Genomic DNA, 27219 nt, shown 5'->3' with positions numbered 1-27219 from the left:
AATAAGTTCTATAATTTTTTATGTTTTGCGAATAATAAAAATTCCCTTTCTGCTGCCAAACTTATTATTTCTTTAAACTAAATATTCGGATATGTTTCTTAAACACTGAGAAGGATGAAGATGCTGGATGGAGGTAAAATGCCATCTGACCTGTGATTGGTGGATGAACAGCAGCTATGATGGGGGCGGAGCTGGCGGGGAGACCAATCTTCACACAACACCTCCAATCCGCTGCGTGTCTGCGGCGCGCATCCTGCCGGAGCGGAGCCGCTCCGGAGCCGGATGCAGGAGCGCCCCGTCCGCTTTAAATCAGAGATATTTGAGGTGTTTTCCCAGATGAAACTAAAGAGCTGCAATCATCTCCATGGCTTCTTCTCCTCCTGATGCCTTTCTAACAGAAACCACTTTGGATGCTTCCTGCGCGTCAGCAGCCGCCCAGCTGTCCACCCACGCGCATGTGTCACGCAAAGCTCAGTAGAAGACATAAAGCAGGCGTGGATGTTCTGCCCTGACCGGATCTGGATGGAGTCAGGAGAAGGAGGCCGACTCCCGCAGCAACCGAGCTGGACCATCAGCCACAGGCTCCTGTGATCAGAGCATCTTCATCCTCATCCTCCTCCTCCTCAGCCAGAGGAGCATCTCCTGATCCATGGATCTGTAGCTCAGGGAAGGGTGTGGTTCTCAGCTTAGGAGCAACTTTACTGAGGCTGATGGTGAGTAGCTATCTGTCTAGGATTGCATTGCTATGTTCAAATTACACTAATCAATATCAACTTCCTTTAATGAAGATGAAATCATATATTCAGATTATAAGCAGGGGCAGATTTAGGAAATGTGGGGCCCTAGGCAAAGACAGGCAGGGGGCCCTCTGAACTGAGAAGACAACACATCAAACAATCAAACAGACCCATTATAGTTAATAGAATAGACCTACAGATTCAGTTGGTTATATATTTTTTTTATCTCTTTAATAACTTCAGAAGTATTCTCTAATCATAATGTGTTCTTATAATCCTTATTATATCCATAAACATCACAAAGGTAGTCCATTAATATTCCCTAGAACAGCAATCTAGGGAATTTCTGTTCCGCAAATGGACTGATCCAATATGGTGGACACTAATGACAAACTTAATATTATAAGCGTTCTGATGGCATTTTAGCCAAAGGATTTTAATCAATAACATAATTAATGTGAACTAAAAAGGAACAGTTGTATTAACAATACATGTAAACTAGGGGTGGGTATTGCCAAAGAAGTCACGATTTGATTCGAATCATGATTCACAGGCCACGATGCGATTCTATCACGATGCATCACGATACTTGAATTATTGCGATTTATTGCAATATTTTCTCCTCCATGTTTTGTTTTTGAATGACTCGGCACAGTATCCCGCGGCCGGAAATGCTTGTGACACAAGGCAGCGGGCGTCAACACATTTGCAGCGACATCTACTGGACTAGAAGTGGTATTGCACTTGTTTATGGCTGATGTTCGCCAACCATTCATGCAATTTTATTTATTCATTTTTTAAAATTAATAATCGATTCTTGGCATCAAGAATCGATGCAGTAGATCACGAAAATTAGAATCACGATGCATCATCATCACGATTATTTTGCACACCCCTAATGTAAACACAGTTTTATGGGGCCCCCAGGAACTTGGGGCCCTAGGCAACTGACTAGTATTGCCTAATGGTAAATCCCCTCTGATCATAAGTGTCTTAATTAGTCATTTCTGTCTAAAATCGTTTGGCTTATTGGTTGCTGCAACTCTCGACTGTCATCCTGCGCCCCCTGCTGTTCACCCTCACCACCTCACTGATCAAAAGGGCACAGAATCGCTTTTACTTCCTGATGAGGATGAGGAGAGCATCCTGTCCTCTTCACAGGCTTCACAGCATTCAATGCAGGTCCAGCAGGTTCTGCAACAGCTTCTTCCCCAGCGCCATCACACTGATGAACTGTTAGAAAACTCTAAATCATGTCACAGACTCTGCATCACACTGATAAAACCAAACCAAAATACTGCATATTTGCACCATAGATATTAATGCTCTGAACTTCCGTATCAATGCGTTTTTTTTACATCATGTTTTTTCTTCCACACTGTTTACTGCTCACTGCTGCACTTTATGGAATGGAAATGTTCATTTACTGTCTGGAAAGCTTTACTAGATGAAATTTAGTTTTTTATACACTCTGGGTATACAAAATGACAATAAGGTTGTCTAAGTCTAGTCTAAAACCTGTTGGAGTCTGCAGACGACCTGCGACTGGGACAGATTCATCGTCCAACAAAACAATGATCCAAAACATGAAGAGACGTCGGCAATGGAATGATTCACTGATAAACACATCCAGGTGTTAGAATGGCCTAGTCAAAGTCCAGAATCTGTGGAAAGAACTGAAAGGTGGTGTTCACAGATGCTCTCCATCCAACCTCACTGAACTCCAGATGTTTGCAGGAAGAATGGAATTTTGAATGGAATGGAATGAATGAATGGAAACAATAAATAGTGGAAGGAATAAAATAAGAATGAATCCAGAAATACTGACATACGAGATTAAAAGAGAAAACCAAATAAAAATGTTAAGAAACAAACAAGACTACGGAAGCCCAGAGCAGTCACACTCAATTTTTTTTTTCTTTCTTTGCCTTCCGAAATTAATTGTTTTCTCGAGATAGTAAGATAATTATCTCGTCATCAGGAGAAAACAGTTGATTTCTGGAGATAACAAGATGATTAACCTGTCTGAGTAATGAATAAGGCAGGCCAACAGCCCTGGATTCCCAGTCCATCCATGCCTGTGGGGCCTGTAGTTGTACGCAAATAATCATTTTTTTTGTTTCCTTTTTCTTTTCACTCATTGTCAGGTGGTGGTGGATGATTGGATTGCATGGAATACAGTAGAAACAAATCAGACTGTTTTTTAATGAAAATCTTTTAAAGTATCAGAGGGACACGATGCTCTGGGCACAAGATAAATAGACTAGAAAGCAACTATAAAACTGCAAACAAACTGCACTAATACTGCAATCCTCAAAATAACGAACCATTTACACACAGTACAGGGCCTTTGTGATATAAAAGTTGTTTTTATACTATCAAGCAGAGCCACCGAACAAAAGAAACCAAATTAGATTATCTTGCAAAGTGACTCCAGAGAATGGTCAGTCAACTGAGGAAAATAGAGATCTTCTCTGATGTTATGTATCTCCCCTCCTAGCTTTAGCCTGTGTGGGCTTGTGTGTATATATGTTTTGCTTTATGGAAGCTGGAAAGCATGTAAGCAGTCATGCTCAGCCTAATGGATGGTTTAGTCAGTGGAGCATGATGAGAGACCCCATTTTCATGCAGAGATGTGAAAGAAGAGAGATCAGACAGGATCTGTAAAACACAGGAACACAGAGAAGAAGTGAGCTGATGCTGTCAGAAAGGCAAAGCTGCCTTGGCTTTTGATTTCTGCAGACACGGAAATCATCATGTCGGAGTGAGTTTTGCAGAAAGCAGGACTAACTCTTATTAAACAGGCACATTTTGTTTTTACCACTTTGGGAAAGAGACTTTTTTGTGAAAGTTCATCCCTCCTGTAAGAGCCAGCCCAATTATTATGGCTAAATAACAAAGACAGTGGCTCTAATTATAGTGGTCAGGTTGCTGCTATAGATGGCAGCTATATAGGTTGCTGCTTATTCTTTGGGTTGACATGATGTTTCCAAAGCATTTAACTAAAACCAGAGGTTTTTATCAATGATGCTGATACGGCTAATTCATTTCTGAAATAATTACAATATTGCAGCTTTGAGTAATGACCAATACCAATATTAACCCAATATCATATCAGCAAAAATCATTCATAGTCTTATTACTTATTTTAGGGGGATTTGCCATTAGGCAAAACTAGGCAGTTGCCTAGGGCCCCAAGTTCCTGGGGGCCCCAAAAAACTCTGTCTACATGTATGGTTAAGTCCTTTGGCTGAAATGGCATCAGAAAGCTTATGATATTAAGTGTGTCTCAGCCCCCCCCCCCCCCCCCCCCCCCTCAGGTTCCACCATATTGGATCAGTCCATTTGCTGCACATGTTCAGAAAGATCCAAACAGACTGTCATGATGGGTTCACAAGAGAGACCCAAGTATGCAGAACCCACGAGAAGGAGACTGGTTGACAGGTTAACAAAGGTTTATTGTTTCACAAGAACATGGAAATAACACTGGTACTGGTTCAGGCCTGGGGGGGGCTGGTTCACTGGAGTCTGCGTGGGAGACAGTTCAGTTAGCGTTGCATCAGAAGAGTTTGACTTTGAGAGTCTCAGGTTTGTACCTTGAGGGTTCTTGGTTAAAGCTTTGGGAGGAGAACTGTTGGGTCCAGAGATTGTTTGTTCAGCAGAGTCCGTTAGCTGCTTCAGCGTCTTACTTCTAGAGAGAGGGCAGACCTTGGCTTGAGTTCCAGCTCTTGGTCCAGAGCTGCATGGAGATCCAGAGAGGAGTCTTCAGGTTTGGCTCAGAGGGCAGACTCAGCAGGTTAAGCTCTTCCAGAGCTTCACAGGAGAAAAACAGGTTTCCAACTGGATTCAACACTGCGGCATTGAGGCAAGGTCTGAAGACAGATTATATAGCATGGACCCTCTGATGAAGGAATGAGCCTCAGCTGTGCAGGAGGCTCGGCTCCGAAGGATCCACGGCGGACTCTGCTGGAGGAAGGTGGTACTACTCCAGCTCCCAACAGTACCCCCCCCCTCAAGGGCGGATACCAGACGCTTCAGATAAGACCTAGGGAAACAAGGGAACAAAAAACAACCCACAAAGGGTGGGCGGAGGGGGCACCATACTAGGAAAGCAAGAAGCAGAGTCCACAACAAAAAACAACCCACCAAGGGTGGGCGGAGGGGGCACCATACTAGGAAAGCAAGAAGCAGAGTCCACAACAAAAAACAACCCGCCCAGGGTGGGCGGAGGGGAAGAAAAAAAAAAACAAAAACAAAAACTGAGTCCCAGAACAAAAAACAATCCACTAAAGGTGGACAACAACAAAGAAAGTCTCTGATATTTTACCGGGAGACCACCGGTAGCAGCTCAGAAATAGGTGCAGGGCGGGGCCGCCCATTGCGGCACCGAAGCTGATTCAGAGAGGACCGCCGACTGCAGCTCTGGCCGCAGCATGGAGAGAGCCGCCTACGACGACTCCGGTGCAGCCTCCGAGGTGTCCTGGGGCGCCCACCGTGGGCTCCTGGATGCTCGGATCGGCCGTAGAGGGACTCCAGTAGGTTCGGCGGAGCGGGGACTGGTTGACTGACTGGAGGCGTGGCAGGAGGAAGACCACGATTCAACGTGTCTATGAGTCCAATTAATATGAGGGTTGTGTCGCTCCAACCACTCATATCCCAGAACCAAGGGAGAACAGGCTGATGGGAAAAAAAGAAAGGTTAAGGTCTCTCGATGACTACCTGAAACTTGAAGCTGAAGAGGCAGAGTCTTGTGGGTAACCTGGTGTAGACTCCTTCCATCAATGGCTGAGACTTTAAGTGGCTTCCTCAGAGGGGTGGTCTTAATGTTTAGCTGTTGAACTAGATTAGAGTGAATAAGGTTTCTCTCACAACCAGAGTCTATGAAGGCTGACAGAGTGAGAGTCTGATCAGAACAGAACAGAGTAGCAGGTAAAAGTAGATGAGAAGATTTTCTACTTAGTTGATGCTTCACCAGACTCCTCATAATCTCAGACGAGCCCCAAATCCTTTTCTTCGCTGGACAGGAAGAAACAAAGTTCCCAGGTATTCCACAATAAAAGCAAAGTTTCTCCTTAAACCTTCTCTTCCTCTCATCGGGTGTTAGCCTAGTGTGACCAATCTGCATTGGCTCCCCCTCAGTTGATTCAAAAGCTGGAGGAACAAAATGAGTTCTAGACACGGGATCAGATTCAGGCTGGGCACGGCTCTCAGTTCTGAACTCCTCTTCAGGAGAAACAAAGGAAGAGGTGTCCCTTCTCTTAGCCGTAGAAACAGAAACTGGTAAAATATGGCTCTTAATCTTTGACTTGGATCTGGTTCGTAGACAGTTGTCCAAACTAATTGTCAACCTGATGAGTTCTCCAGAGTCTCAGGTACCTCGAGTGGGGCGAGTTCATCTTTAATGTTTTCATTTAAAGCCTTGAAAAAAGCACTCTTAAGTGCACACTCATTCCAGCCTGAGGCTGCAGCTTTAACCCGGAAGTCAATGGAAAAATCTGCTACAGAGGAATTTCCCTGTCTAAGATTCAACAGAGCACGAGAGTCAATTGTTTGGTCAGAATCATGGTTAAACACGGGAAAACTCGGAAACAAAATCGGAAAAATCACATCTGAGGCTGTCTTCAGAGGCAAACCTTGCCTCCGCCCACTCTAGGGCACGTCCGGTTAGTTGGGACAGAATAAACGTTACTTTTTTTTGTTCAGTTGGGAAACTGCCAGGAGAGTTCTGAAAAATAAGTCGGCATTGAAACAAAAATCCCTTACATTTGCTAGGGATACCTGAAAATTTCTCTGGGAGAGACGGACGGAATTCCGGAAGTGACGTGACAGGCTCTGGTTCCGGAAACGGAAGTTGAACGGGCTCCGCTCTAGGAGTTGATTGTCTGGAAAACTCCTGCAAAAACACATCAAATCGTGTGTTTAACTCACGAACGAATTTGTCCACAAGCAGGTCGTGAACATCACGAATGGCACTCTCAAATCTCCTAGCCAGTTCTTCGTGGCTCTCACGGAGGGAGGTTCCAAGGCTCTGAATCTGGGCTCGTTGGTCATTCAGAATCTTCCAGAGTGGTTCCGCTGGGTTAGTCGGTTGGCCGCAGTGTTCTGTCATGATGGGTTCACAAGAGAGACCCAAGTATGCAGAACCCACGAGAAGGAGACTGGTTGAAAGGTTAACAAAGGTTTATTGTTTCACAAGAACATGGAAATAACACTGGTACTGGTTCAGGCCTGGGGGGGGCTGGTTCACTGGAGTCTGCGTGGGAGACAGTTCAGTTAGCGTTGCATCAGAAGAGTTTGACTTTGAGAGTCTCAGGTTTGTACCTTGAGGGTTCTTGGTTAAAGCTTTGGGAGGAGAACTGTTGGGTCCAGAGATTGTTTGTTCAGCAGAGTCCGTTAGCTGCTTCAGCGTCTTACTTCTAGAGAGAGGGCAGACCTTGGTTTTAAGTTTCCAGCTCTTGGTCCAGAGCTGCATGGAAATCCAGAGAGGAGTCTTCAGGTTTGGCTCAGAGGGCAGACTCGGCAGGTTAAGCTCTTCCAGAGCTTCACAGGAGAAAAACAGGTTTCCAACTGGATTCAACACTGCGGCATTGAGGCAAGGTCTGAAGACAGCTTATATAGCATGGACCCTCTGATGAAGGAATGAGCCTCAGCTGTGCAGGAGGCTCGGCTCCGGAGGATCCACGGCGGACTCTGCTGGAGGAAGGTGGTACTACTCCAGCTCCCAACACAGACAGCAGCAAACCATTTGAAAACAAACGATGCAAAGAGCAGTGTGGCCAACTTAGCGCTTTAGTCGCTATATTTAGCCACTTTTCAGACCCCTCTAGCACTTTGATTTCTAAAAGGCGCCTAGCGCCAAATCTAGAGACTTTTTTCTGCTACTGGAGACTTTGGAGACAACATCTAAAAGCAGCGAACTCTGCTCTCCAGAGCAAGTAGATTGGTAACCCCGCCTCCTGCTCTCCTCTATCTTGTCTGCTGTCATGATTCATGCAGCTATTATTTCATCCAAATGAAAAATGGAGAACAGAGAAGCAGATCATGGCTTGTCTACAGTGAAAAGAAGGACTGGGTTATTTACTTTGGCCTTTTTGGAAACACAGGAAGGAGCAATAAGCTAAGTGAGCTTAGTGCTTGGAAAAAATCTTTCATTCCTTTAGAGACAGCATGAAAAGTCAGCTGAGTACAAAACATAGAGAGGAAAACAAGAAGAAAAGTAACCTAGAACAGATAGTGGATGTCTATTCTATTAACATTTCTCTAACTGGATAATAGGTCTGTTTTATGTGTCATCTTCTCCATTCAGAGGCCCCCTGCCTGTCTTTGTCTAGGGCCCCAAATTTCCTAAATCCGCCCCTGACTTGTTTTAATGCGTGGAATTTAAGCATTGCCTTGATAAAGTAATTTCAGTCAAACAGTAAAGAGTATTCACCAAAATAGGTATAAGAACAACTGAGCCATTTATTAATAACCCATCAAGAAAGAAATGAAAAGTGAAAAATTTGAAAATGGAAAACTTGTGAATGATAAATTTCCACTCAGCTGCAATCCCCAGCCACACTGTGCTTCACTCTTTATTGATCTTTCATAACCTTTAGTCACTGTAGACCATGGTATTTTAAAAAGCAGGCTACTTATCATTGGACTGTCAGAGCATACCTTTTCTTGGTTTTTAAGCTATTTAGAAATCAGGTCCCAGTGTATGAAATGTGATGGCCTTTGTTCTGAATGTACAACTGTTTACAGGGGTGTGCCACAAGGATCTCTTTCGGGGCCCCTCTTATTTATGCTGTACATCAACAACGTTGAACAAAATTTATCTGATACTAATATTCATTTTTATGGCGATGATAGAATTATTGTGGCCCGATAGACTGGTGACCTGTCTAAAAGAAGAAGGAAAGATTTGTCACGTCATTTGGCATAGTGATAATGAAAAAAATAAATTTACGAGAAAATGTGTAAATAAACAGCAGACGAGAGCTCTCGATACAAAGCATTCTGGGAAATATCTGCCTCTTCTGAGGCCTTTCTCTTCTTCTCATACGCTTCGTAGACACTTTTCCTCGTCTGACCTTCGACCATTTAAAAGGAACCACGGTGAAAAAGGTGAGCTTTAATGACCGTCTGAAACCGTAGCTCACCTCAGATATACGCCTGAAAGAAAAAGATAGCTAACGGGACGAGAACGTAGGACGGCCTTACGGAAACATCACCAGAATGATTGACAGTTAGGAGGACCACTGATTGAGATGATCTACCTGGAAATAAAAGATTATTCTCCATACCTTTAACCATGGCATTATATTTTATAGTTTACAGGGGATTAAGATTTTTTTACCAAATGACACCAGTTTGTATGAGTTTCGCCATCCATCCATCCATCCATCCATCCATCCATCCATCCATCCATCCATCCATCCATCCATCCATCCATCCATCCATCCATCCATCCATCCATCCAACTCATTTCAGAAAACGAATTTCAGCCGCTTGTATCTGGGACCTCATTCTTTCGGTCATGACCCAAAGCTCATGACCATAGATGAGGGTAGGAAGGTAGATCAACCGGTAAATCGAGAGCTTTGCTTTTCGGCTTAGCTCTCTTTACCACAACAGACCGGTACAGTGCACGCTTCACAGCAGATACCGCACCAATCTGCCTATCGATCTCTCGTTCCATCTTCCCCTCATTCGTGAACAAGACCCCAATATACTTAAACTCCTCCACTAGGGGCAGTACATCTTCACTAACCTGGAGAAGGCACTCTACCCTTTTCCGGCTAAAGAACATGGTCTCTGATTTGGAGGCACTGATCCTCATCCATGTCGCTTAACACTCGGCTGCGAAGCGCTCCAGTGAGAGCTGTAGATCATGCCCTGAGGAGTCCAACCCTCACTGGAAACGAGTCCGACTTACTGCCGGCAATGCGGACAAGGCTCTGACACCAGTCATACAGAGACCTGACAGCCCCTATTGAAGGACCCGGTACTCCATACTCCCGGAGTACCCCCTACAGGACCCCCCGAGGGACACGGTCGAATGCCTTCTCCAGATCTTAAAAACACATGTAGGCTGGTTGGGCAAACTCCCATGCACCCTCCAGAATCCTGCTGAGGGTATAGAGCTGATCAAGTGTTCCACGGCCAGGACGAAAACCACACTGCTCCTCCTGAATCCCAGATTCGACTATCCGACAGATCCTCCTTTCCAGAACCCCAGAATAGACCTTACCAGGGAGGCTTAAGAGTGTGATTCCTCTGTAGTTGGAACAAACCCTCCGGTCCACTTTTTACTCTACCAGATCCGACCGGCGAATTCCCCCACCATCGGAGCCAACTCACCACCAGATAGTGATCAGTGGAGAGCTCTGTTATGTATGAATTTTTTTGACAGAAAAAAACCTAAACAACAATCATGTCTCCCTACCTTTCTGAGCTTCTCCCCCCTATGCTCCCACTCAGTGCCTCAGAGCAGCTGGCCTGCTGCTCCTGGAGGTACGGAAGCTCAGAGGAGACAGAACATTTTCAGTTGCTCAGCCAATCCTCTTCACTGTCTATTTTTAAAACATGCCTTGAAGCCTATTTTTATTCTTTGGCTTTTAGCACAGCATCAGACACTCTTTGGTTTGTTTTATATATTTTTTTCTAATATTGTTTCATTTGTTTTCATTAATTTATTTTATAACATAATTTTTTTATTCCTTTAACCCTTTATAGGGCAAGTTACCATTTGTGATCACTTGCATACCCCTTACAAATGGAGTCCCCCCGACCCTCAGTGAGGTCTAGAAGCACAAGATCTATATGCAGCCATTCAGCAAAGATCCTGCTACATGGCTGTATATCTGATTTTGGCATTTGACCAATAAGATGACCCCTTCAATGATATATTACCTACTGGTAATTAAGTTGAAAAAAAAGGTAACAAGACAATTAAATGGTATAAAGCTAACTGAAAAGTAAAAAAGTGAATAAAACTAGTTAACAATTCTGTTTAGGTTTAAAAGAAAAAAATGTAAGTGCCAGTATCAGCATTAATGCCTCTAAGGTTATGTGTTTCTTTCACTCTGAGTGTTTTTCCTGAATTTCTAATAGAAGCACTTTTGTTATTTTTCTTAACATATTCGGGCAAATTGGCATTTCTTGTTATCACATTGACATACATTTTTACCATCAAAATATCAATTTTTTTATGTTACAAAGGTCATAAGGTCTTCTCCTGGATTCCAAGAACACTGTTGGCTTGAAATGTGGATTTTCAAAGTACTTCACTGAGTTCCTGTAAAGAGTTAAAATTCTTTCTAGGATTTTGTGGCAGCTGTGTTTGTTTTCAAATAAAGTTTGTTGAGTAGAGTGGTAGTCATGACTCTGAGCAAATAACCACGCCTACACAATCCGGCATTATCTGATAGTCCTACTCGCTTACTAGGACATTTTAGCTGAAAGAGGTGCTCACAAAACATTTCCGTTTAAAAGGTTGGATTATAACCATTGATGCTGATCTTTTTTGACTGGTGTTAAATAAGAATTTGAATTTTAGAAATAAGAAGCTATTAGTCCATCTACTTTTCAAATATTTATGCCTGTTTTCTTACTCAAGCTTTAATTTGTTAACAAAAACAGTAGTGAATATCTACCATAACTAACTACCAGTGTGATATTTTTTGTGTTTTTACCAGGATCTAAAGAGAGTGCTGTCCTTCCCTCCATACCCCGGGGATTACCTACATCCTGTGGTGTACGCCTGCACCGCAGTCATGCTGCTCTGTTTGCTTGTTTCCATTATGACCTACATCGTGCACCACAGGTAAGAGGAGCCTTCACAAACCTATCTTAAACGTTAACGACTCCCTCCTCATCTAAAACACCCAAATAAAAAGGTTTCACAAATCCATGATGGGAGCATTTACATATGGAGTAAATTAAATTCCATTATTGTTGAAATTTGAACGTTTGAAAATTTGGAAGAAAAAAAAGGCCACTGAGAGACCTTGAAAAACTTTTCAGTTGTAACCCTGTACAGTCGTTGCACTGCTTATAAAAGCACTAGGAGTCAAAAGATAGGGTTATTTAGATCTAGATTCGCAGAAGAGGCTTGTTACCAAATCCCATAGCTATTATAGCTTCCACCCCAATAAAACACCACACAAGTTAAAGTTTAAATTTGTATTAGAACATTGATTATCGACTATATCTATTGCAAAAAGGACGCGAAAAAAAAAAAAATACAATGTACCTCTGAGATCTCAGGGAAAATTAAATTAACTTGGTTCAATGTCCAAAATTAAAACTACCCTTGAGTGCACTCAAAATTAAAGTTGTCCTACCACCCCTTAATATTCAGTGTCCAAACCAAGGATTCTCATAGGAGCCTCTGTGGTGCTGCTAAGTAGAGGAGGTGGACCAAGGAACCAGGCATCCGGGCGACCAAAAGTGCTGATGAGATGAAGAAACAACCGCCAGGGATCCAAATCCAAAAGGAACCTTTATAAAAAAAAACTGTCCACACAAAATGCACAGAAATTAAAGATTAATATTATTCACTAATGTCCTTGTTTAATTTTTACTAATGCCTTTTAGTCCATTCTTTTTAGCTTAAATATATAGTATACAGAAAATGCAGCAGAATACATTAACTTAGATGGGGAATATAGATTTGAAACCAACTTTCTCCAAAATCCAGTGTAAATGAAAAAAATAGTGCAATTGGCTTCTGGTAACATCACATTTGGAATAAACAGCATACATATATATTTTCTATGTATATATTTTTATAAATAGAAAAGAAAACACCAGCCAGTAATTTGTGGCTAATGGACATCTTTTAGAGAACAAAATTCAGTAAGTAAAACATTTTACACACCGTGAACAACTATCACAGCTAATTTTAAAAGTCATCCCGACTGGTTTATAGCAAATTAAGGCTTAGATATCATTTAACACCCTTTTACATCGTGTTTCAGTGACTACATCATGTGCTAAATACACAAAATGGTAGCTAACACTTACTGAGACAACTTAATTGAGATTCTTATTCAATTTCCAATGGAGTTCAACAACATTCACCAGCCTGGTGTATCTGCAAATAAGCTATGAATCATATTCTGAATCCTTTTTATGCTTAAATCACCTTTAATAGAAGATTTACCTCTCGTTTTTTGCTGTGTTCTAAGTGCCTGCTCTGTGTTTGACCAGGAAGTCAGGGAAGAAAACATTTTTATAACCTAGGCGTTTCTACGGAAGCGTATTGCATTCACCAAAGAAAAAAAATCTGACAGCTTCTGTCATAATTACAAGATCAGTATCTCATAGTTACGAGATAATATCTCGTTACGAGATAATATCTCGTAACTATGACAGGAGATATGATACGTTTTGTCCTGAGTGTAAAAAAGCTGGTTTAAAAACAGTTGTACTTACTGAAAAATGAAACATGTGTCTTTTTAACATTCACAGGCCCATTGCAATGCACACTAAATTACCCCATTTACACTGCCCTTTTGAAACCGTGCCGAGATTGGTCCGAGCACATTAACCGAGGTGAGTGTTGAGTGTAAATGGAACGCAAACTATGACCGTGCCAGAAACATCTAAACTGCACTAACATGGTACTAATTCATCAGTAGGACTCGGCGTTGTTCAATTCTGGCTCAGTTCTCAGATAACAAAGAGCACATGAGCAGACCGTGTCATCTCAGTCATTCATAAAAATCCTCGCTTCCCTACCATGCCACACGGTTTCCAGTGATGATTCTGCTTAGCAGTATGATGAACCTCAATGTCTGTCATTGTTTCCTGAATCTGGAAGCCCTGATTATCATTTATCGTTTGTCGTATCCGATTCCCAAAAACGGACTCTGTCAAGTACTGCAGGCTGCCCTCTTCGCCTGACTCTCCGCAAAAAAGGAAATATCACAATTATAACCAAACTTCTGGAATGTTACAGGTGCCGCCATGTTGGTTTGCTTGTTTACCTCTAGAGAGTAGCAGTACCATAGATCTCCTCTAGGAGGCGAGGAACTATGCTAGCATGGTGTGTAAACGGTTGTAAGGACCCAAGCTCGGCACGGTTAACTGATCCAAGCTCGATCTGAACTCGGCACGGATCGGTTCCAGAGGGGAGTGTAAGTGGGGCTCATGTGTGAGAAACACCCTGAAGCACAGAAACAACCTTGCTGGAAGTTATTTATGATTGGATCGCCTCAGATAATAGACTTGTGTCAAAATGTGTCTGTTTCATTTCTATGCCAAAGTTTGTTCCCTCTTACAGTAAATGTCAGCACAGATGTTAATTATGAGGCACCCCAGGGCTCCGCTCTAGGGCCAACAGATCTCCTGAGTGTGATTCCAGGGCACCAGACAGGTGTATAATGATTATCTACTGGTTGTCGAAATGGGAGGCAGAGTGCGTAGTTCTGTTATTTTCAGTCAGTGGTGCCATCAACTTTGCTCTTTTAGAGGTTATAACTTTATGAAGGTTAAAACGCATATCTAAACTAGCAGGAGTGCTTTGATACTATAATGCATCTTAAAGCTTCGGTGTCTTTAGACTTCTCTTTAGGCTTATTTGGATTCTCACCATCTAGGGGGTCCCAAAGCTAAAGAAAAGATGAGAGAGATTGGTCAGATCATATGTCAAAAAGAGACTTGGGTTCCTCAAATGCTTTAGCAACATCGCAGAGCTTCTGGTTTTCAACCTGGCAGAGGAGTCCAGGTGTTCCAATGTGAGGGTGGAAATTACTACCTGCAGCCACCGAATCCCGGGACCTGTATATGCTATGCAGATCCAGCCTTGGTGACTGGATGGAAATGGACCCCGAAAACAGCTGTTCAGCAAGCAAATATCCGAGCTCAGGCATAACGTTGATTTCAACAAGAGAGAAGAGGCCTTTGTTTTGAAGTGAACAAACTACAACGGCATAGGGAAGCTCTAAATGAGCACTGAGGGGTATTCATTGAGGAGTTGTGTCAGCATGACCGGTTTGTGAGATGTGCACAGGCTGTCTCTCTGTTCATTTCAGTTTATTTCTATTGTGCCAATTCACAACCCCTTTTCTTCTCAAGGCACAGAGAAAATACAGTCAGACTGTTTAAAAATGTTCTGTCAATGAAAACCTGTTGATTGCATCCTGTCATTGACTTTCAAGAGATGCTCCACCTGAATGAGCTCACAGCAACGAGTTTTGCTTGCATTTTGTCGCTGCACCTTTAGCAATCCCTCACACCAAGCATGCATGCAGCGCCAGTGGAGAGGAAAACTCCATAGGAAAGAAACTTCCAATAGAGTCTATGATGAACAATCTGACACTGACCATGGATCAGTAATGGAGTAAAGTTAATGAATGTGTTGTTATCGGGAAAGTTTTTTTTACGTTAAGGTTTAGGTTATTAAAGGTGATACTGCTTCCGGCATTGTCTACATGCATAATAGGAACATCCAGGAAGACGCTGTCAGAAGAAACAGCTGATCAGTCGTAAGTAAAACTTTGCTACGTCAGAGCTGATTCGGAAAAAAAAGTGCTTCCTTCTCCCATTTTGTGAACCAACCCTTTTTCGTAGCGTGCTTTGAAACTTCTTTTGTGAATGTTTAAATGTTTTTAGATAAATACATTTTTAAAAAATTTATAAATAACATTTTAGATAGTTTGTTTAAATTTTTATGTTTCTATCAAGCTTTTCTGATGCGATACTTCAAAATGCATATTAAAAAAGCTGATGGAAACGCACCTACAAGAACAGGAACAAACCAGATGTAGCTACTTTGACAAGAAAAAGCAGAGAGAGCATAAAGTTTTGTAAAACTTACAAATGTTGCACAATTGGAGAGTAGAGATGAAATGAAGCAGAATGATGAAAAGTGGTCCCTATGTCCTCCAGCAGTCTAAGCCTATAGCAGCATAAATATAGAAAATAGTTCAGGATAACTCACTATTTTGGATAAGGTAAGATAAAAGAGCAAAGGAGAAACAGTCAGTCAGGGTTGAATTCTCTCCACCGGATCGATCCATTCGCTCTACCTTCTCCGACTTCTCTACTCACCAAACGACTAAGCAAACACTCTGCTTTTAACTATAAGTTTGATCAAAAAGTAAAGTTGTAACATTAAAAGTAGACAGGGTGTCTGCCTCAGGAGGAGCCTGATAACTAAAATATCTGCCTCCCATTCTACTTTTAGAAATTCCTGGAACCATTAGTAAACCTGCAGATTGAGAGGGAAGTGCGCTGTTAGGGAAATAAAAATTTTAATTGAACTTTATTGAGCTCACACTGGAGAAATTCACTGCTGCATTTGACCCACCCCATTGCGGAGCAGTGGGCTGCCATTGCATGGCGCTCAGGGAACAGTGTGGAGTTCAGGGTCTTGCGCAGGGACCCAGAGTGGCATTCTGCAGGAGTGGGGCCTGATCTCAGAGCCTCTGGGAGCCAAGTGTAATGCCCTAACCACTGGGCCGCCACTCCCCTGCCACAATCAAATCCCTGTTTTAAGATGGGACTTGGTGATTTAGGGTTTTGTACCTGAGGCTTTGTACAGTGGAGCGCCAGGCAAGGACAGTTTACAACATGGGAGGGAGTTTTGAAAAGAAAACTTCCTTGGAGGCAGCTGTTGGGCATGGCAGCATTTCACACCAGCTTCCTTTTACCGGCTACATACAATGTCTTGCCTTCTTCTCATTTTAATCAATGGAATGGTGAATATCCCACATGCTCCTCTTGATAATATCCTGCAATCTTAAGATATATTCTGGTTGGCTGGAAGACAAGTCTGTCACAAGGCATTTGCATCTGGAGGCACAACCATGCCTTGAATTGCCTAGCAGCTGTATTGCAGTCAAGGCGAATTAAGATCATTGTCTTTCCTCCGCAATCAAGCCATCCTGGAACAGTGAGCGGAAGGGTGGAAAGCCAGCCAAAGGCTAGTAACATCAGATAGTGTATTGCTTAAAACAGTAAGAGATTGGAGAATGACAGCAGTCCTAAAACAGAGGCTCCTATCTGAGATCGCCAACACAAATCTCAGACCCAATATTATAATTTTTGTGTTAATCTCTCTATGATGCACACAGTGTTTAGAGTGTGCATCATAGAGCCGGCTCCTTGGGAGGATGCAGTGTAGAAACCTTTGACCACTCAAGAACCTTATATATACCAAGCTGACCACTGATGCCGGGCAACAAGGACAAAATGCCAGGGTTTGTCCTGTACAGGTTGGCTGCTGGGGCTTCGTAGGCAAGTCAAACATCTGGCTGCTCAAGGACTTGGAAATTAGAGGCCAAGCACACTATCAAACCATCAAAGACCTCTCAAGTACAGCAGAGGAGCCTAGTTAGACAAAAACACTCTAAATAAGGAAGTCAGTTAATCAAGTTAGAATCATGCAAGAACACAAAGCAAAGAAATAAAAAAAATTCTCTGTGATTTAGGCCTAATAGTAAAAGAAATTTTGTGATTGAGGCAGTGTAGATGGACACAAAAAATAAATGCAGCAAACTGATATTTGCCCCGTGATATTCATTTGTGTTGACTGAAAACATGTTAGTAGTTTCACTGTCTTTCTCTGAAACCAGTTAAGAGATTCTTGGCTGGGTTTAGAGAACCGTGGTGATACATAGAAATGCACATTCCTTGTGTTCTCAAGAATATCCTGGTATATTTTCTTCATTAATCTTTTGCTCAGTTATATGAATTCTTCCAGTACCCTATAAGACAAGCCAACCCATTTGGGTCCTATTTGCAAGCTTTACTTTCCAATCATGCTTTTGAGATAAAGGTCAGAAACATTCTGCCTCTAAACAGGCTCTGTGCAATGACACAGCGTCTAAGAGCTCAGAACAAATGGTCCACCATATCTCAGGGGAAGCCTTATGGGCCTTGCAGGGTCCCAGAAACATAGAAAGGTTTAGATATGCAGCAAAACCATTTGCCTTTGGCATTCTTTACATTAGTTGTTTATTAAGTTTTTGTCGTTTTCCTGTTAGCAAATAGACCCCTTTGTTCAAGACTTTGGAAATTACAAAACCTGTTAAGTGTCAAGGCTCAGAACAGAAGACCCAGTTTTCAAAGCAGACAGATTTCTCAAGAAGGTTTATTAAGTAAACAGATCTGCAATGAACAGCGGGGGCGTCTAAGGCAGGAACCTCCGCAGGAGAACACAGGCTGGTGACCACGTCTATCTGGCGTAGGATGATTATGTGTGAGTCACTAACCTGGTCTTAAAGTTCAGTCCGTGCCCAGAAGACAAGGTTGGTTCCAGCTGGTTGGTTACCGACAAGACACAGCGGAAATGTAGAAGTTACAACAAGTTTGACCCGGGACACATGAAAAGTAGGGTGAATTCTCATAGAAAGAGGAAGCTGGGAACGGATGGCCCCCAGGGTTCACCACTTTACCAATAGGAACGCCCCGATGAACCAAGGGGCCAGCTTCCTGCTTTCCACCCTCAAAGACAGGTCTTTGGTGAAGAGCCCAACGTTCTGGCCCTCCCAGTATTCAAGTGCCAGAACTCTCCGGGGTCTAGTAGCCTTGGTTTGACTATCTGAAGCACTGTAAATAGCTCTCCTTGAGGCTTGCTGGCACCTCAAAGCTGATAACTGGCCGACATAACTTTAGAATCCTTCTCCTGGATGGTGAACACCACTGGCTGAAACCCAAAGATAACTTAGAATAAAGAGAGTCCAGTGATGCTAGAAGGAGCAGAGCTAATGCCATGTGCGATCCAGTTAAGTTGACTGGACCACTTAATGGGAACTGACTCACACAAAACGCGTAGCTTAGTCTTCACCTCGTGGCCACATTGAGTAGCCTTGATTGGCCCTCTCTGTCTGACTGTCCCTCTTGGGGTGGAAACCTGATGACAGGCTGACAGAGATCCCAACATAGCGAATAATTCTCTCCAGAACCTGGAAACAAACTGAGAACCCCTGTCAAAGATCATGTCTGTTGGGAGACCAAGGAGGCAGAAGAAAGCTCCTTAGAGAAAAAGGCGCAGGGGTAAATCTTGACATCTTGGGCATTTTGACTTAGGACAACCCCGACTCCAGTACTGGAGGAATCCACCTCCACGATAATTGTCAACTTGGATCTAGGGAAACCAGAACAGGTGCAGAAGTGAAAAGATTCTTGAGTCTCTGAAAGGCTCAATAAGCCTCTTCGCTCCAACAGAACTTGATTTTAGCTGAGGCGAGAGCATGAAGGGACGCAGCAACCTGACTGTAGTTTCTGATAAAGCGTCTGTATAAATTAGCAAACCGCAAGAATCGCTAAACTTGCTTTCTATATTTCGGTACAGGCCAGTTGATAACTACGCTCACTTTAGTTGATCCATAGCAATCTGGTCAAGGGAAACCAAAAAACCAAAGAAATACATAAACTAGGATTGTTCTGCCATAGCTTTACCGACTAGAGGCAAGATAACATTGGCTACCTTGGACCTATCAGAAGGGTAAGCTGAAGGCTGAAGCTCGAAATGAATTTCACATTGATTGAGAAAAGCCCACCACTTATTGGGATCTCCCTTAAACAGCTCAGGGGATGAAAGATACGGCTTCTGACAGCAGGTGACATTGAAACGGAAGCTACCATAAGCAGGAGGGCGCGGGAGTAGTCTGATTTCGCAATTGTGTTAGGATTTCCTTCACATGATTCCAGCTGGGAAACTGAATTTGCTACACCAGAACACCACTGTCCGTCCACTGATTGATCCATATTTTAGCCAGATTATTCTGTCAAGGCTCAGAACAGAGGATCCAGTTTTCGAAGCAGTCAGATACATTTCTCAAAAACGTTTACGAAGTAAACGGATCTCCAGTGAACAGCGGGAAACCTAAGGCAGGATCCTCTGCAGAGGGAGAACACACGGTAGTGAGCACGTCTATCTGATGGAGGATAATAATGAAGTACGGGCCAGGAGATCAAACTAATCTGTGTTTAGTTTCATGCATATTATCTGTTAGACAATCTCCAACCAGATTTTTTGTTCAGATTTCCACATCCGTCGGCTGTTAAGTCAGCAGTAGGATGAGGGAAGGTGGACTGCACTCCCACTTCATAATGACTTTCTTTTTTCACTGTCTACAGTGTCATCCGCATCAGCAGGAGGGGCTGGCACACACTCCTCAACCTCTTCTTTCATACAGGACTGACATTTGGGGTATTTGCTGGAGGCATCAATCAGATTCACTTTCCTTTGGCTTGTCGGATTGTAAGTATGACTTATTCTGCTCCTTTATAAAGACAATATGTTAATAACACATATCCTGTTAATCAATGTAATTGTAGCCTTTTGTGGGCATTGTTTGGCAACTTTGAGCAAATGTTAAATTATCCTGAAATTAAAGCCGCTCTTAATCTGGAGGCATCATCTGTGAATCCAAACGAGACCTCGGAAGCCTCAGAGGTCACCTGGAAGAAAGCATTGAACAGGACCCAGATATCTAGGCAATGTACAGCATCCAGTGGCGGCCCCGTCCAGGAAACACACAGCCAGGCAGCTCTGAGCCAGCTCCCATGTGAGAGGATGAAGAGAGCACATCCAGTTAGTTACAGTCAGAGAAACAGGACTGCACTGGAAAACAGGCCAAGCTCCAACATCTATAAACAAAGGTGTTGATGGCAGCAGCACAGCTGACATTTCTGTCCAGGATGAAGTCACAGCCAAACAGGAACAGACCAGTTAAGGTCTGCCTTCACCCCTGGCAACCCTGTAGCATCCCCCGTGAAGATCTTGCTATTGAGACTTCCCAATAAAAGCATAGAGGAAAAGCTAATATTATAGACTGCTGCTAAATTGTTTTCTATGCACCACTTTTGAATCTGCTTGGGAAAAGCATCACTTTTGGAAAACCCCAAAAGCAAAGAAAAAGTAGACCACTTTGATTCATCTAGAGGCTTCGGTGGTACATCCATGTATCTAGCAAAAAAGAAAGCAGCAGTGCTGAACAGAACTTCCAGGGCTAAATCAAAACGTCTTTTTTCAAAAGTCACCTGCAAACTTTCATCCTTCCTCATTTAATCCTTTTTCAACCTTATTTCCTCTATATTTCATTCTGACTGAAAAAACTTTGATTTGGCTTCACTTCTTCAACCTACATCACAACCACAACCGTTCCCATATTGGTTGCAACAACACGATTTTACCAAAGAGCTCAGAATTTTTCACTTCAGCAATCACTGCTTCTTTCTCTCTGTGCGATGCCGCTGTTTGACAACACCTCACTTCTGGCAAGCAGCAAGCAGTGAGAGTGGTGTGCTGATCACTCTCACTGTGTAGAATTCACCATTGGCTGTTTCACATCTCTTGTCCATGTGGTTTTCACATGGATGCTATGGAAACCCCCCACCCTTGCAGCAGACACCTAGCCTCGTGAGACCATCCTGATCTCGCGAGCTTTCAAGGTTTCACTCTCAGATCAGTCTGGAGACTCTTCGTTAAAGAAAATTTGGAGCTGTTCACCAAACGAACGTCCAATCAGCGTTGGCTTTGAGGCGGGTTGAGGTTCGACACAACGAGAAGCGCGACAGTTCAGTCTAAAGAACATGGCGGCTTCAGCCGATGAAACTAGCATTAGCGTGGCTATCGAGCAAGTTTTATCGGAATTACAGAGTATTTCTTCACTGAAAGAAGAGCAAAACACTGCTCTGGAGGCTTTTCTCAGAGGAAAAGATGTTTTTGCTCTTCTCCCGACTGGTTTCTGCAAGAGTAGCCTGGCTTGTGGTTGTGTTTTCGTCGTCGCTCTGTTTGTACGTCATATGCTTCGTTGATCTGATTGGTTTATTTCGCCCGTCTATCACCAACATAGGCCAATCAGCTAACCAGTATTTTCGCCCCTTCCCAAAATTACTTCAACAGGTTTCCAGACAGATATGCGGAGCAAATCCGTCTGGCGGAGTGTGGTTAGCAGACACCGCGATCAATGTAAAAGCACTTTGAAGCCTAACTGTTAGAGCAAATTCTTTTTTTTTATTAAGCTTAGTTCTTTTTGTGTTATAGTATATAACACAGTATATATAGAATATAGAGGCTTACTAATAAGTCGGGATACCGTGAACCAACTGATAAACTCCTCATTCACAACAACACATTAAAATTTAAAGATATTGTTTATATAAAAATAAGGCAAATAATGTATAAGGCAGTGAACAAAAGTCTTCCTTCTGGTATTCAGGATTATTTAAGTTAAGAGAGAATAAATATAATATGCAGGTCGCTGGCAAACCGTTTCCAAGAGTTTACAACTAACTACTCAGAACAAATGATAATTACACCGGTAAGATGTTTACCACTACACACATGTTAGCATTGTTGGAAAGCTTAGATTTTCAACAATTCAACCACCAAGTTAATTTTATGGACACAGCGAGCACCAAAGCACAATTAACACAGATATAGCAGCATGTCAAAATCTAAACATGACAAATCAGCCACAACTACATCGCTTTGAAGGCGTCCAGAAGCCGTTTTATAAATCCAATCTTCAATTGTTTATTTTTCATTTGTCCATAAGGGGGCACAGATTAAAAGTAATCCAGAATATTTGTAATAAAAATATTCCATGATGAGTAAATTGCCACATCACGTCCTGTTGTTGACGTCAGAAAAATTAGCTGGCCATAGCTAATGCTTAGCATCTTGCTAATATTTACTTCCTAATTCTTACTCAGTTGTTAGCCCACGATGTTTGATATGGTTCTTTACATCGTCTTCTTGCCTTCAAGACAAAAGTGTCTGCATCTTTTTATGATGCGATTTGAGTCAGGGATAGTCGCATAATATTTTCAAGATAAAAAAAACTTTGAGTCCTGTTAAAACTGCTGCAGCTTGGGCTGTGTTTTACTCACCCACTTTTGGTATTTTCAGAAACTAAAAGGTGTTAGCTTTCAAATAATGTACCACACATGTCATTTGGGCTTACAGATCCTCAGAGAAGAGCTAGATAATGTCTGGATGTGTTTCAGTTATTAGTGTGAAACTGGAATGAACTGAATTATGATTTTAAGTTGTGTCCTTTCTTGGTGAATTTCAAAAGAGCTTTAAACTGTAAAATGATAAAATCCTATGTTGATATGTAGATTTGAATATTTAAATACGTACTGTTTAGATCCTGTTAGGTTGTAAAGGTTTTAAGTATAAAACAGGGTAGGCAAGAATAAACTTTGCTTCAGCCTATTCCTTTTTTTTTTGCAAATTGTGGGTTTGTTTGTTTGTTTTTTTTTTTTTTTTTACTGTTTCATGTGTTAAATGTTGGATAATTTACAGAATCTATTGAACTGATGTTTCTAACTCTAAGTTTATCCTTGTTTGATGTGATAGATTGGGATTTTACTCCATTATGCTTCATTATCAACAATGCTGTGGCTGGCATTAACTGCTAGGAACATTTGTAAAGATGTATGCAAAGATCCACTTCGAGCCCAGGAAAGGAGTGGTCCAGTCAAGAAACGCTCCAAACTTACTGTCCTGAGGTAAAGTTTTACTGTATTTGCAAGAACTAAAGACTTGAAAGAATGTTGATTACTTGTGTAAAGTTAATTTTGTCTTATACTTAGCCAGCAGTGGGCTTCGCTAATTAAAAAAGTCAGCACTCACCTATGTTTTGCTTATTATATTCAAGTGAAATGTGCAAGGCTACTTGATTTGTAACGTTTTGGCTAAAGTATTGAAAAATAGCGAAGCAATACGGTGTTTTCCATTGAGTGCAACATTACATAAGTAATTATCATTAACTAATTTAAAGCAAAGGACTACTTTCATTATTTTTGCTCATAAAACCCTAAGATGACCGTGGCTCAGGGTGACCAGATCACACAAAATTGATTTCCACGTAAATCTGGACGTCATCAGCACAACAATGAAAAGAAAGATTATGGTTCCTGAAAATTGACCCCGATGGTAAGATATACAGGAGAAAACGAATCGGTCCAAGAATGGAACCCCAGAACTGAGAGGGGCTAATTATGAGGTGAATTCACCAAGCAGAAAAGCTCCGATAAGTCAAATAAGACTGGAACCATAAGAGAGCAGATCCTGTAATGCCCACCCCTTGCTCATGTCGCATTGTCAAAGGCAGCTGTAAGATCAAGGAGCATTAGCATAGCAGGATTTCCTGAGTCAATAGTCACCATTAAATAATTAAAAACTTTTAACAGTGCTGTCTCAGTGCTATGAAACGGTTTGAAGCCAGATTGGAACTTCTCATATATATCACTGGTGACTAAGAATCAATCTGGATAAAAAACAACTTTTCAAAAATTTTAGATAAAAATTTAGAGATCTAGATTTTTCTTTTTGATCAGATGTTGTACAACTATATGTTTAAGAGCAGTTGGGACACATCTGGTAATGAGACAGGAATTAACAAATAAAAGTATAACAGAGCCCACCGTAGAAAATCCCTCTTTAAAAAGACGAGAGGCGATGCTGTCTGAGGGACAGTTTGTAGGTCGGAGTTGCTGAACTACACTGGCCAGTGAGGAGAGAAATACAGGTTCAAACTGATCAAAAATAACATTTAGAGGAGGAATGGTGAGGTCAAGGTTAGGGCCTACGGAAGAGAACCAAGCTGGTCTTAGAGCAGACACTTTATCAATAAAATGTTTTTTTAAACTCTTGCAAAGGGTAAGAGATGGTACAACTGGAAAGTTATCACAAGGATTTACAAGAGAGTTAAAATGTTAAAAAGGACTTGGGCTTGTGACTATTACAAGAGACAAGATTGGAAAAATATTCTATTTTTGCAGCTCTAACAGCATTCTGATAAATGGTGTCATGATTGGTTTTACGAATCTGACCCACATGCAGAGATACCACTCAGAGAACACAGGAAAAGTTTAACAGGTTTATTGAGGTAAGAGGACAGGGGTTGGATCTGGAACTTAGTGAGCTGGTGAACCAGAACTGGAAGTGAGAAGGGAAGTTCAGAGGTCAGTTCAGGTACAGTGGGAGTCTTGGAGGTTGTTAGATAATGCTGGTGAGGGACTCGTGTTTGAGGGGGGGGGTTGTCAGTCCTTGAATCGTTAAAGTGACAAGGAGACACGAGACAATCCCCCCCTTTAACGACCGACCTTTAGAATCATAGACAGGTTTAAGATATTACAGGCTAACAATGGAACCAAACGACCCACTCATCGGTTTCCATTTGCATATTTCCAAGCAATACAAGGCCTTGTCTATATAAAGACTCAAACTCACTGCGAATCCAGACATTTGAATTGAGAAAGCTTCCTGGAGAGGTAGCAAAACGTCTTCAAATCTTGGAAACCAAGTCCAGTGGATTTTTTTTTACTTTTACGGAATGACACATAGGCTTCCATGACTTATAAATCATCTCCTGCTGTAGTGGTATTGAAGGATGTAATCAGTTTTGACACTACACAAATCATCTCATTATCACGAAAAACCTGCTTTGATACCTTTAGATAATGATAAAGTTAACTTGTTTTCTTGAGAAAACCACTGTGAAAAAGTATCGGAGGGACACAACTGCCCTGGGCTTCCATAGTCAACTTCTCCGGAGTCCTCTTAATAATTACACAACTCAAGTTTTATAACATGGAAACAATTTAGAGGTTGCAGGAAACTAGCCCCCAGGAGAAGCTATGGCTCAACTTGGGTGTAAGGTATTTAACTTCATTTAGTAACCTTTTAATTTTTTTGGCAGATATTATCTTGTGAGTGATGGAGTACCTTTGATAGTTGTAGCCATTACCGCTGGCTTTGGCATAGATAACTACGGCAGCAGGGACGGAGCCTTGTAGTAAGTATGGATTCAGTGTATACTTCATTGATTATTTAATATTTGTAAGATAGAAATAAGTCTGATATTCCTGTCTATTATTTTCAGTTGCTGGATGGCATGGGAACCTAGTCTGGGAGGCTTTTATGCCCCAGTGGGTCTTCTGGTCTTAGTCATGTTCACATACTTTTTGATTACCTACATCCAGCTAAAGCGCCACCCGGAGAGGAAGTATGAATTGTGCCTTCTAAATGAGGATCAGCAGATGTTGTCATCCGGTGAGTCAAACCATCATTGTCAGGGTGGCGGTGGTGGAGCTTCGGGATCCAGTGGAGACTGCCTTCCATTTTCTACTGGAGTATCTGTGCTTGCCAACGAACACTCTTTTAAATCGCAACTCAGAGCCACCTTCTTCACACTGTTTCTGTTCCTGGCAACGTGGACTTTAGGGGCATTGGCTGTATCACAGGGATATTTCCTGGATATGATATTCAGCTGCCTTTATGGGGCCTTTTGTGTCACTCTGGGCCTGTTCCTTCTTATCCAGCACTGCGCCAAACGGGATGATGTGTGGAATCGTTGGTGGGTGTGTTGCCATTCCAAAACCAAGATAGAGGATGGAAATACTGATGGCCAAAGTCAGAGCCAGCAGCCGCACTGCCATCTCAGCTCTCCGTGTTCAGGCAAGCAGCTGCTGCTTTCTTCGCATCTTTTGCAGAGTTCCTTCGACAAAATGACGCCACCTCCTCATAGCCCAAGTCCAAGTAACACAGGTCCATGTTGTGTGGCTGTAATGAGTCCAGCATCCCCTATTCCATCCCTTATTGAACCATTATCCTCACCACGTCCACATTCACTACCTGATGATCTCCCACGTCCAACTCTTCCCCTGCAGAGATGCCTTACTGAAAGAGCAAAGTCACGCTCTTTTAACCGTCCACGCCCTTGCCTACAGGACTACCGCTCACATATGACTTCCCTAAGTATGGATGGAAGTGTGCATTCTTCCCACAGGGACAGCCCTCTGCCTTCACATCATCTGGAAGGAACATCATTGGGTTCCAATAGCCCGCTTCCAGATCTTCAGCTTCCTTGTCCTAGCCCAAACTTGGATAAGCAGATCACTTCCTGCCACACCTTACAACGCCAAACCTCCTGCCAGAGTGCACAGGACTCAGTGACTTCCTGCCATGGGCATGTTCACAACATGTACGATAGTATAAATTCCTGTCACAGCCTTCTCCTGCCTTCTCAAGGGCTCCATTCCTGCCAGTGGCATAAGTATGGTTCAGTGAATCCCTCTTGTAATGCAGCCTGTTGTGAATCTGATCCCTTTACATCACAATGTGAAAAAGACCCCCAAACCTACTGTGGCACATCAAAGACAGAGGATCTTGACACGGAGCAAAGAGGCTTCCCAAGAAACACCCTGCCTCGACAGCATTCCACCATTGGCCGGCGAGGAGTCATTGGTCGAAACAGGAGTCTGCAAGAAGATGGCCTCTTTGGTTCCGATGCTACAGGAAATATACGGACTGGCCCTTGGAAGAACGAAACCACAGTTTAGCAGTAAAGTCTGCTAACACTGTCTTTGTTGAGTATGATTTGGGTTTGCTGGTGAAGATTCTCAGTCATCCAGGTCATAGTCATTTCAAAAAAGTTAAAAAACAATCCACTGGACAAAAATAAGGTTTTGTAAAGCCTTGAACTTAACGCTATTTCTGCAATTTTGAATTTAAAAAGCTTCCTGG

The 27219-nt window shown here is 42.4% G+C and overlaps 1 protein-coding gene across 1 annotated transcript; it reads left to right on the top strand.

Moving 5' to 3' along the window:
- Positions 1-217: 217 nt before the first annotated feature.
- adgra1a (adhesion G protein-coupled receptor A1a) lies at positions 218-27143 on the top strand. Its single transcript, XM_038303189.1, has 6 exons — positions 218-713; positions 11420-11547; positions 19815-19938; positions 23047-23198; positions 25394-25489; positions 25577-27143. The coding sequence occupies exons 1-6, from the start codon at positions 711-713 to the stop codon at positions 27033-27035; spliced, it is 1962 nt and encodes a 653-aa protein (XP_038159117.1). The 5' UTR covers positions 218-710; the 3' UTR covers positions 27036-27143.
- Positions 27144-27219: the final 76 nt, after the last annotated feature.

The sequence above is a fragment of the Cyprinodon tularosa genome, unplaced genomic scaffold (genome assembly GCF_016077235.1).
Source record: "Cyprinodon tularosa strain WSP-4 unplaced genomic scaffold, ASM1607723v1 ctg508, whole genome shotgun sequence".
Taxonomy (NCBI): Eukaryota; Metazoa; Chordata; class Actinopteri; order Cyprinodontiformes; family Cyprinodontidae; genus Cyprinodon; species Cyprinodon tularosa.
Note: the sequence above shows the minus strand (reverse complement) of the source record. Positions and strands in the feature narration are given on the sequence as shown.

Bases quoted from the DNA above. Each gene is read 5' to 3' on its own strand.
- adgra1a (XM_038303189.1), top strand. The intron at 11,548-19,814 runs GTAAGAGGAGCC...CACTGTCTACAG, and splicing joins ACCTACATCGTGCACCACAG to TGTCATCCGCATCAGCAGGA. The intron at 19,939-23,046 runs GTAAGTATGACT...TTGATGTGATAG, and splicing joins TTCCTTTGGCTTGTCGGATT to ATTGGGATTTTACTCCATTA.